The sequence below is a fragment of the Trachypithecus francoisi genome, unplaced genomic scaffold (genome assembly GCF_009764315.1).
Source record: "Trachypithecus francoisi isolate TF-2019V2 unplaced genomic scaffold, Tfra_2.0 Lachesis_group8, whole genome shotgun sequence".
NCBI lineage: Eukaryota > Metazoa > Chordata > Mammalia > Primates > Cercopithecidae > Trachypithecus > Trachypithecus francoisi.
In genome coordinates, this window is record NW_022681473.1 from 98,576,327 (window position 1) to 98,588,577 (window position 12,251).

Here is a 12,251-nt window from a genome sequence, read left to right on the forward strand (position 1 = left end):
TTGGGCAGTGGCAAATAGTTTGACTCATTGGTCAGGTACTTAACTCGGAAAGGGCAAAATTAGATCAGAGACAAGGAAATCTGGGAAATGTCATAACGATTGACTTATAAGGTGTGGATCTTCACTTATCACTTTTATGCTTACCAGAGAGCATTCACTACAGAAGACACACTGAACAACCAGATGGATAAGGTGACTTTGGCACTGAGGGCCAGCCAATATGCTCTTGGCCACCCTAGTGCTTATGCAATTAGCTCATGTACAGAAGAGTCATGATGGCATGGATGGAAGCCAAGGGCCCAAAATCATGGTCCTTTTCTCAGAAAAACTAATCTAGCTGCTTCCACTGCTGAATGACACTTGGCCTTGATATGGCACCATCATTTGAAAAGACCAATCAGTTATTTGGTGGCAACATGATTATCACAGACCCATTCTTATTTGGACATCGCAGCAATTCGTTCCTAACAGGGATTGCTACTTGGTGCAGGTATGGATTTGCCTTTCTTGACCATGGTGGCTCTATCAGAACCACTATTTAAGGACCTATAAAATGTATGATTTACTATTATGGGCTTTCTGACCAAGGGACCAATTTTACAGTAAAGGAATTTTAAAAATGAGTATATGACCATGGAAAACACTAGTCCTATCATATGCCACACAATCCAGAAACTATTAGAGTGTTAAATTGGCCTATTAAAGAGTAACCTAAGGTTCTAGCTTGAGTAGGACAGGCAGCTAGGTTGGAGCATTTTCCTCCAGGATGTGATATATACATTGAACCAAGGGCCATTATATGGTGCTCTGTCTAAATAACTTAAATAGGGTTATGACATACAGGTCCAAGAACCAAGGGATGGAAATAAGGTTGGCCCCTCTCACCACTACTCTCAGTGATCCCTTGGGAATTTGTGCTTCTTGTTCCTACAAGTTGAGACTCAGCAGAACTGAGTCCATGTAGCCACTGGTTACATGTATCCTCCCTGTATCCAGTGAGGGAATGGCTCCCCTGGAGGTCACAGTAAGGATTCCACTGAACCTAAAGCTATGATTGCTGCCTGGTCATATTTGGCTCCTCATGCTGGTAGATAAATACGTGGTTTCTCTGTCCACTAGCAGGAAAATTCTGAAGTGCATTCTGTATGGTTCCTCAGAGCATTCCTAGCAAACTGAGGCCTGGACACCCACAGCAATAACCCATTCTTAACACAAACTTTTTTTGGCTTTTCTCCCTTCCGTGTGTCACTTTCTCTAATTTCTTTTTTTTTTTTTTTTTTGAGACGGAGTCTTGCTCTTTCGCCCGGCTGGAGTGCAGTGGCCGGATCTCAGCTCACTGCAAGCTCCGCCTCCCGGGTTTTACGCCATTCTCCTGCCTCAGCCTCCGGAGTAGCTGGGACTACAGGCGCCCGCCACCTCGCCCGGCTAGTTTTTTGTATTTTTTAGTAGAGACGGGGTTTCACCGTGTTAGCCAGGATGGTCTCGATCTCCTGACCTCGTGATCCGCCCGTCTCGGCCTCCCAAAGTGCTGGGATTACAGGCTTGAGCCACCGCGCCCGGCCACTTTCTCTAATTTCTAATTCTCTAATTTCTAATTTGTGTTTTCTGGGATCATCTCCTAAATAAACTATCTATACCAATGTCTTATGGTTCCTTTGAAAGGAACCACTAAGATTGTTCCTTTTCTCTTTGTGTTGATTTTAAATGTTTTCACAAATTTTGTGATAGTCTTCCTTTTAAGAGATGGAGCTTAATTCCCCTCTCCATAAGTATAGGCTGGACTTGATGCATTTCTAATTAATAAAATAGGGCAGAAGTGATGGTGTGTGGCCTCTGAGTCTAGGTCTTAAAAGGCATTGTGGCTTCCTCCTTGCTCTCTCTCTCTCTCTCTCAGGTTGCTTGCTCACCCATGTTATGAGGGCACTCAAGCTATCCTATGGGGAGGTCTATGTATCAAGGAATTGAGGCCTCCTGCCAACAACTGTTCATGTGTGCCATCTTGTAGGCAGATTCTCCAACCCAGTCAAGCTTTCAGCTGACTGCAGCCCTGGCCAAAATCTTTATTGCAACCTCCTGAGAGACTTCAAGCCAGAGCCACCCAACTAAACCACTCCCAGTTTCCTAACCCTCAGAAACTGAACAAGATAATAACTTTTGGTGCTTTAAGCTGCTGTCTTGGGGTAATTTATTATGCAGTGATAAAAAACTAATTCACTGCTCTAACCTGGAAGAAAGGGAATGGGAATCCAAAGAATTGTATTGCATGCAGAGTAGTGAAGGCAAATCGTAGGCCCCAAAAAACTGAGATTAGGGGAATGATGTAGAAAGGAAAATGAAAAAAGGAAAGCGCAACATTGATGAAAGCAAGTAAAGAGAAAAATGTAAACAAGGAAAGATAAAGAACATTACAAAAGAAAGGAAAGAAATAACTATGACATAAAATAGGCAGTAACTAAGTGTGAGGGAAACAGAATTGCAAAGACAACTATAATGAGTAAGCAGACAGAGAATCAAGAGGAAGAAAGAAAAAAGTTCAGTGAAGCAAAAAATGGAGTAATGAGAGGGATAAGAGTGGGAGATGGGGGAAGAAGCAAGGCACACTTGGATATGGGATAAAGGGACCGAAAGCTCTGCCTTCCATGATTGCACTAAATGCCTCAAGTAAGAATGATGGTTTCCAGCTGCATTCTTACTTGAGGCATTTAGTGCAATCATGGAAGGCAGAGCTTTTGGTCCCTTGAGAGAAAACCAAACACCGCATGTTCTCACTCATAGGTGGGAACTGAACAATGAGATCACTTGGACTCGGGAAGGGGAACATCACACACTGGGGCCTATCATGGGGAGGGGGGAGGAGGGAGGGATTGCATTGGGGAGTTATACATGATATAAACGTTATGCACATGTACCCTAGAACTTAAATAAAAAAAATAAAAATAAAAAATAAATGCCTCAAGTAAACATGCAAAATAATCAGTCTGAAGTTTCTTGCACCTAAATGTAGTCTCTTTACTTAAGTGTAACTGTTAGAATACTACAGTTTCTCAGAACACTAGGAATAATTTCTATATTTGCCATGATCATTGTATTCAGTCCAGTGTTCTATTTCTGCTCAATTTTCCTTACTTAACTAAGCTAGATTCTGTGCCCAGAATATATACACAAGTTATTCCAGTCAGAATACACTATCCCTTGACTATAACTGATGGATGGAGGGCTCAAAGGTCTATAACTCAGAATAGAAATAAAGTACTTTATAGTCCATAAGTAGAATCAGGCGTTAATCTAGTTACATTTGGTTCTTGATAAACATTTTCACAGTAAGTATGATCTGGTGTTTCCATTTGCATTTTTGATATATCTCCTCCATAGTCATATATGTTTTTCTGTGCTTGATCAAATCTGAATCCTAAAGAGAAGTGACAAATGATTAGAAAGATACCAGATATAATAAGATGTTCATTCAAAATGCTACTGTGTGCCAATCTGTTCCACATTCCTTTTCATCACTCTTAAAGCAAATATCTTCACCTGAAACCAGAAATGCTCCAAATTTCTGAGTTCATCCCACTTTCACTCTCACATATCACTGTCCATCCCTACAAAAGGCTCTGCAGGACCTGGGTTTTAGGTCTGATCTACTAGTAACTAAGTGTGTAATTTGGGACAAATTATTTAACCTAAGTCTTAGTGTTCTCATCCGTAAAATGGGGATAATAACTGCACCTACCTCATCATATTTCTGCAAGAATTAAATGTGACAGTGCATGTAAAGAACTTAGAGCATCTGGCATTTAGTTGGTGCTCTGTAATTAACTATTAGCTAACTTCTTTATTCACAAAGGGAGAGATGCCCTTTTCCTCTCAAGAGCCCATGTTTCTAAATCTGCTCTGGATTTATATTCTCTTGCTTCTTGAAGAAGTGATACACATTCTCCTCTTCTCCAATGCCAACATCTTCAATGTATCACCTTCACTGACTGCAGTTATGCAAATCTCCACTACTTAAAATAATTTTCACTTGCTCTTGTGCTCCTTTCAACTACCATCCTATATCTTTCCTACTTATCACAGTAATTTCTTTTAACTCAGTAATTTATATTGTTTCCTTTTTTCTTTTTTTCTTTTTTTTGAGGCAGGGTCTCACTCTGTTGTCTAGGCTGGAGTGCAGTGGCGCAATCACACAGCCTCCACCTCCTGGGCTCAAACGATTCTCCCGCCTCAGCTTCTCAAGTAGCAAGGACTACAGGTGCATGCCACCATGCCCTGCTGACATTTTATTTTTTGTAGAGTGAGAGTCTCTCTGTGTTGCCCAGGCTGGTCTTGAACTCTTTGCCTCAAGCAATCCTCCAAACTTGGCCTCCCAAAGTGCCGGGATTACAGGCATGAGCCACTGTGCTGGGTCTCTGTGCTGATTTAAATATGTAAAAGATCACTATCTATTGTGCAGGAAGGGAATGGACAGGCATTGGTTTGGAGGCTATTGCAGAAGCCTGTAGAGGGATGAAGGCAACTTGGGCTGAGTGGATGGCAATGAGCTGGAAATAGGTGGATCGGTAAATACTAAGGATAGTTCATATTTATGGAGTATGCATTATGAGATAGGGACTATTCTAAGCTCTGTGCATGATTATCTCATTTTCTCACAACCTATGTGCCAGGTACTACTGTTATTATTTTACTGATGAGGAAACTGAGCTAGTAACTTGCCCAAGATCATATAGCCAGTAAAGAGTAGAGCCAAAAATCAAACCCAGGCACTCTGAATCAAGACTCCACTATCCGTTGGGAAGCCAAGATGGGCAGATCACATGAGTCTAAGAGTTCAAGACCAGCCTGGGCAACATGGCGAAATCCCATCTTGACAAAAATAAAAAAATTAGCTGGGCATGGTGGTGTGTGCCTATGGCCCCAGCTACCCAGGAGGCTGCAGTGGGAGAATCGGTGAGCTTGGGAGGCAGAGGCTGCAGTGAACTGAGATCTGGGCCACTGCACTCCAGCCTGGGCAACAGAGTGAGACTCTGTCTCAAAACAAAAACAAAAACAAACAAACAAACAAAAAACTCCACAATCCTAACCTCTTTGCTTTATTGCTTCTCCTATCTGCTATTAGGACAGAACTCATACACCATCATTAGGCTTTGGCTATGTTAAAATTATCGGCGTTTCTGGGGTCTGATGACACTCTTCTTCAACATGCTGGCTTTCACTTTCAGCATTTCAGTACTGCTAACTACTGGCAGAACAATAGTGGCCTAGAACCTAAAAACTATTTTCAACATTTTGAGGCATTTATTTTACCGAATGAAGTCTGCTCATGAAAAATCATTACTAAAACTGTAAGTAACTGTTTTTTTTTTTTTTTTTCACTCTGTTACCCAGGCTGGAGTTTAGTGGTGCAATCTTGGCTCACCACAACCTCCACCTCCCTGTTCAAACAATTCTCTTGCCACAGCCTCTAGAGTATCTGAGATTACAGGCATCTGCCACCATGCCCAGCTAATTTTTGTATTTTTAGTAGAGTCAGGGTTTCACCATGTTGGCCAGGCTGGTCTCGAACTCCTGACCTCCAGTGAGGCATCTGCCTCAGCCTCCCAAAGTGCTGGGATTACAGGTGTGAGCCACTGTACCTGACCAGTAACTTTTAAAATAGGATTCATATTTTGGCCAGGTGCAGTGGCTCTCGCCTGTAATCCCAGCACTTTGGGAGGCCAAGGCAGTCAGATCACAAGGTCAGGAGATCAAGACTATTCTCGCTAACATGGTGAAACCCTGTCTCTAATAAAAATACAAAAATTAGCTGGGCGTGATGGCGGGCACCTGCAGTCAGGCTGAGGCAGGAGAATGGCACGAACCCGGGAGGCGGAGCTTGCAGTGAGCCAAGATTGCACCACTGCACTCCAGCCTGGGCGACAGAGTGAGACTCTGTCTCAAAAAAAAAAAAAGGATTCATATTTTTAAAATCATTTTATTCAACCTTAAATAATATAGGACATTTCCCTCTATTCCCAAACAGCAATCTTACATACAAAGGTAAAAATGACTTGACAAATGCATCTAAATTTATATATCATGCAGATTACTGAAAGGTTAAATGCCTAGAAATACATGTGTGGAATGCATTTTTTGTTCATGAGAATTTCCTATAAGGTACTGCTAAAAATCACCTACCTTTGAAATTAGCCGAAGAGTTGCTTGTAGCAATTTCCTTCCAGCTGGCAATGTATCTAAGCACATTATATGAGCATTCATTAAATTAAATTGATTCATTACTACATACTTAGACTACGTCTAAAATTCCACTTTCTTTTGAGAAATCTTAATGATGGCATGTTCACTAGCCTCCATGTGTAATTCTCATGACTTTCCCACCTCCTAGTAGCTCACATCCAGCTAAGAACCTTCAGGACAAGGAGTTGAAGGAGGTATAAAAATGGTGCCCACCATCTGCCATACTTAGTGTTCTTTCGCCTCCCTCTAGCATGCCTCCTCATTTTATTCTATGAATTCCTGCAAAATCATGTCCTCAGCTGAGTGTTTACTAAGATGTTAGTTAATAACATCTAAATTTAAAGCATGGGCAGAAGACTCTCCTGGAGACAACAACAAAAACTTTCTCCTTGGTTCTGGATTGCCAGATCCACTGTCTCTGATATATGAAGGGAAATTTAAAGTGTCTAGTTTCTGAGCTCATTAGAACAGCAGTGCTGTCTTTTCAGTGTCCAGAACACGTAAGAGATACATTCAGGTAGGGTAAATGCAGCTGTCACCTCAGCTCCTGAACAGAGACTGAAAATAGAGAGAACAGGGTTGCCTGAGAAGAGGTGGAATAGGGAAGGACAAGGTACGACCTTCTGTGAGGATGATGGAAAGCACCAAGAGGCAGGTTGCCTAAGACTTACTTCACCTTAGGCTCCATATCCCACTTTCCTAAGCTGCCTTTACAACTGCACCCACTTTAATCAAAAAATCAGGTCAGGATTTGGTTACAGTAGGTGCTGAAAAGGAGCTAGCACAGAGAGGTGAAGAATTAGAATCGTCATGTAATTGGCCCGGTGTGGTGACTCACGCCTGTAATCCCAGCACTCTGGGAGGCCAAGGTGGGTGGATAACGAGGTAAGGAAATTGAGACCACCCTGGCTAACACGGTAAAACCCCATCTCTACTAAAAATACAAAAAATTAGCCAGGTGTGGTGGTGCACGCCTGTAGTTTCAGCTACTCGGGAGGCTGAGGCAGGAGAATGGCCTAAAACCTGGAAGGTGGAACTTGCAGTGAGCTGAGATGGCGCCACTGCACTCCAGCCTGGGTGACAGAGCGAGATCTCAAAAAAAGAAAAAAAAAATTGTCATGTAATTCAGAAAACACTGTGATTTTCTTTTTTCTTTTTCTTTTTTTTTTTTTTTTTTTTTGAGATGAAATCTCGCTCTTGTCCCCTAGGCTGGAGCGCGATGGCGTGATCTCGGCTCACTGCAAACTCCGCCTCCCGGGTTCAAGCGATTCTCCTGCCTCAGCCTCCCAATAGCTGGGATTACAGGCGCCTGCCACCACGCCCAGCTAATTTTTGTATTTTTAGTAGAGAGGAGGGTTCACCATGTTGGCCAGACTGGTCTCGAACTCCTGACCTCAGGTGATCTGCCTGCCTTGGCCTCCCAAAGTGACACTGTGATTTTCTAATTATTCATTCCATTTGAATTCTTTTTACTTCTGTCAACCCTGGGCTCCTGAAGTTTTTTGCAGTAGGAAGGTATATACTTCCAACAGTATTTAATACTTATTTTTATAGAGACAAGGTCTCACTCTGTCTCCCAGGCTGTAGTGCACTGGTGCCATCATGGGTCACTGCAGTCTTAAACTCATGGGCTCAAGTGATCCTCCTGCTTCAGCCTCCTGAATTGATGGGACCACAGGTGCATGCCACCACACCTGGCTAACTTTTTAATTTTTTGCAGAGATGGGGGGGTCTCGGTATTTTGACCAGGCTGAACTCTTGGGCTCAAGTGATCCACCTACCTTGGCCTCTCAAAGTGCTGGAATTATAGACGTGAGCCACTGCACCTGGCCTGTCCAACAGTATTTAATTACAATCAGATGTTGTGTCTGAATTTGGCTCCTTCTCACTACTGCTACCCCTTGGTGCTCTGCGAACTTTCTTCAATGGCCTTAAATAGGATACTGCTGGGTGACTTAAATGAAAGGCTGCAGGACAAGAGCAGGTAGTATAAACTCCTTCCACAATCTCTCAGTAGGCAATTCAGTTTGGTTTGACCTTAAATTTTAGCAGACTTTGTTTGAGCTTTCAGTGGTTGCTCAGGAGCACTATAAAGACTCACCCTGCTTGCTTGGATTTATACACAGAAAAGACTTTCATGCCACCACCTTCAAGAAACCAAGATAAAAGACCTTGATCAATAGTGTGCTGAGCCCTGACAGTCTGGGGCACAAACACATACCATAGCTAGGCCCATCACTGTCCCTGCTTTATCCAAGATTAGCACATGACTTTTATTCCATTATTTTAAAAAGAACTTCATGGCCGGGCGCAGTGGCTCACGCCTGTAATCCCAGCACTTTGGAAGGCGGAGGCGGGCGGATCGCGAGGTCAGGAGATCAAGACCATCCTGGCTAACACAGTGAAACCCCGTCTTTACTAAAAATACAAAAACTTAGCCAGGCCTGGTGGCGGGCGCCTGTAGTCCCAGCTACTCAGGAGGCTGAGGCAGAAGAATGGCGTGAACCCGGGAGGCGGAGCTTGTAGTGAGCCGAGATCGCGCCACTGCACTCCAGCCTGGGCCATAGAGCAAGATTCCATCTCAAAAAAAAAAAAAAAAAGAACTTCACATAAAGAACATACCAGCGGCCGGGCGCGGTGGCTCAAGCCTGTAATCCCAGCACTTTGGGAGGCCGAGACGGGCGGATCACGAGGTCAAGAGATCGAGACCATCCTGGCTAACACAGTGAAACCCCGTCTCTACTAAAAATACAAAAACTAGCCGGGCGAGGTGGCGGGCGCCTGTAGTCCCAGCTACTCGGGAGGCTGAGGCAAGAGAATGGCATAAACCCGGGAGGCGGAGCTTGCAGTGAGCTGAGATCCGGCCACTGCACTCCAGTCCGGGCGACAGAGCGAGACTGCCTCAAAAAAAAAAAAAAAAAAAAAAAAGAACATATCAGCAATAATTGATAAGAAATCTAAGTTTTACAAAAATCTAAGTTTTACAGAGAAGCAAGTCTGATGATAGCATTACCATGCTGTTTATATCACACAGCTGATCTTTCTCACTAAGAAATTTGTAGAAATTTTTAGAAAATAGTTACAGAATCAAGTGTGTGTGAACTCTACAATGAATCCCTTTGTTAAACTACAAATTTAACACTTTAAGAGCTCAGAAAAAGTCCCTAGCCAGAGAGGTCACAAAACTACGTATCTTAGAAATCAAAGGAGCAGCTTCAGATATAGATACTATCCGTAACAGACATAGGCACAGAGCTCTCACCAACAGAATATCAGGAAATTACTTGTCACAATTCACTTGCTGTTTGAAAAACATCATGATCCTGGAAGAGGAACATCTGAATATCCATTAGGATGAATGCATGAATGCCAGCAAGAGCCACAGTAGCTGTCCTGTGGCATTGTGCATAACTCCGTGATGGTGATGTGAGGACTGTTCTGGTTTCTAAACATCTGCAGTAACATAGCTCTGGATACAGGAATTTGCAACAGTATTCATTAGTGTGTTTGAGTCCACAAGTGAAACTGGCTCTATCCATTCTTTCAAATGATAATAATAATGTTCGGTTAATAGTTGCAGTACACATCTGAAGATGGACATGGCTTCACCTCAGGAGAGCATCGGTCTGTCATAACACACTAGCACAAAAGCCTTTGGGGAGAAACTGGCTGTTATCACTAAATATCAGTGTTCAAGGCATCTATGCTATTCTAATTGTCCAACTATAGAAAAATGTCCATAGATTTTAAAGGATACTTTCCAAGGAATTAGGGGTTACCAATTCTCTAGAGGGGACAAATGTCAGACTTAAATTTTCATCAAACAAGATGTCACCCCAAGCCAGTTACAACTATCTAGAGGTCTACAAAGGTCAAACGGGGAAGTAGACTGTGGAGACCATAAATGCGCTGGAAAGAAGGGGCTTATGCCTAATGTCTGCAGTTAGCTAGGGGAAGGCCTTTGCAAAGTTTAGTCTTACTGAGATAATCAGTGCTTGTGGCCAAGTAGTGCTACTGAAATATACCCAGATAATCACACTTGAAATTTCATCTGAAATGTTTGTTGTTCAAGGCTCAATGTAAAACTTTGCTAAGGTTCACATTGATGGTACAAAATTACAAGTATCCTCAGCTTAGAAAATAAACTGAGAGAAGTTATACATAACTTGGAAACAAGGTATTTGCATTTTTTTAAATGGAAATTTTCAGTTGCTCTTATCATCTGAAAGCTAGGTATATCCATCCCACTCCTACATGCTATGAAGAAATCGCTTCAAGTCTTACTGGTTTATTCTGTTTTTTGTTTGTTTTGTTTTTTGTTTTTTGTTTTTGTTTTTGAGATGGAGTCTCGCTCTGAGATCCCCAGGCTGTAGTGCAGTGGCGCGAACTCGGCTCACTGCAAGCTCCGCCTCCTGGGTTCATGCCATTCTCCTGCCTCAGCCTCCCAAGTAGCTGGGACTACAGGCGCTCACCACCTTGCCTGGCTAATTTTTTGTATTTTTAATAGAGACGGGATTTCACCGTGTTAGCCAGGATAGTCTCGACCTCCTGACCTCATGATCCACCCGCTTCGGCCTCCCAAAGTGCTGGGATTACAGGCGTGTGCCACCACGCCCAGCTGTTTTTCGTTTTTTTAAAGGGAAGCCATTAAGACTTCACCTACTATCACTTAGCAATGATGACGGGAGTCTTATGTGGACCCAGATGCCTATTTTTTCTTTCCTTTGAACTCAGTGGTTTTATTCTTTTTATATTACAGTAATGACAGAATATAGAATATCTGGTATGAATTTTTTGTACTTGTTTGCCGGCCCTTAGCTTGAATCAGCCAAGGGAAAGGCAGAGCAGGATTTCAAAAGCTCACCTGAGAAAATTCTCTATCCAGTCCTGGGAAACTCATTCAAAATGGACCTCCCCTACCTCTCTTTCCCTTTCTTCCCTCTCTTCTCCACCCAGCAATTTTTACTCTTAGGAAGAAAAGTAAAAGCAAGGCATTCCAGGTCCTTTATTTGGCTGTCATTTCTTGCATCATTATTACCATCTGCAATTTGTTCAATGTCCCAGAAACTACAGACGTGCTGCTGTAGGGAATCTCAAGACTCAGGTCTGCACAAAATATTGGGGTTATTGAATCATAGCAATTTCTTCTTATTTAAAAATATTTTAAGGCATCTACTATGGATACTTAGTCTTTTATATTTTATCTTGTCCTTGTTATTTTCTGATCTATCCTTCTCATCAGTATCTTCTTTTTTCTTTTATTCTTGTTTTGATTTTCCTTTGTCCTTTATCATTCTTCCCCCTTTTTCTTCATTTATCTTTCCTTGCATCATTATTCTCTCCTCTGCTTCCTCTGGCTTCTTTTTTTCATGTTCTGTTGTTCAATGACCATTACCTTAATTTTCCCTACCCCATTTTCCTATCTCATTTTTACTGATTTCTTCTGTTTTCTAACATTTCTTTATTTACACCATCTCCATTTAAATTTTTCTGCCTCTACATTCATGCGGTATCCACATACTTTATTGCAGTTGAGTAAATATTGAACATTTTAAGCAGCTTTATTGAGGTATAATTCATACACCATACAATTCCCCCATTTAAAGTATAATATCCAGTGGCTTTTAGTATAATATTTGCAGAGTTGTGCATCCACCACCACAATGAATTTTCTTTTCTTGTCTTTTCTTTCTTTTCTTTTTCTTTTTTTTTTTTTTGAGATGGAGTTTTGCTCTTGTTGCCTAGGCTGGAGGGCAATGGCGCGATCTCAGCTCACTGCCACCTCCGCCTCCCAGGTTCAAGTGATTCTCCTGCCTCAGCCTCCCGAGTAGCTGGGATTACAGGCGCCCACCACCATGCCTAACTAATTTTTGTATTTTTAGTAGAGACAGCATTTCACCATGTTGGTCAGGCTGGTCTTGAACTCCTGACCTCAAATGATCCACCCGCCTCGGCCTCCCAAAGTGCTGGGATTACAGGTGTGAACTACCACGCCTGGCCCACAGTGAATTTTCAATCAT

At 42.4% G+C, this 12,251-nt stretch overlaps 1 protein-coding gene across 3 annotated transcripts in view; it reads right to left on the reverse strand.

Moving 5' to 3' along the window:
- Nucleotides 1–2,975: 2,975 nt before the first annotated feature.
- Nucleotides 2,976–12,251, reverse strand: part of CUNH11orf65 (chromosome unknown C11orf65 homolog) — a 71,201-nt gene continuing 61,925 nt past the window's right edge. The window contains exons 7-8 of one of the 3 annotated variants that reach the window (XM_033206756.1): nucleotides 6,172–6,227; nucleotides 2,976–3,409 (exon numbers count right to left, since the gene is read on the reverse strand). In XM_033206756.1, coding sequence (XP_033062647.1) covers nucleotides 3,255–3,409; nucleotides 6,172–6,227 — 211 coding nt within the window. In that variant the 3' untranslated portion in view covers nucleotides 2,976–3,254. The remainder of the gene's footprint in view (nucleotides 3,410–6,171; nucleotides 6,228–12,251) is intronic. The other 2 variants (XM_033206754.1, XM_033206755.1) reach the window with 2 other exon arrangements.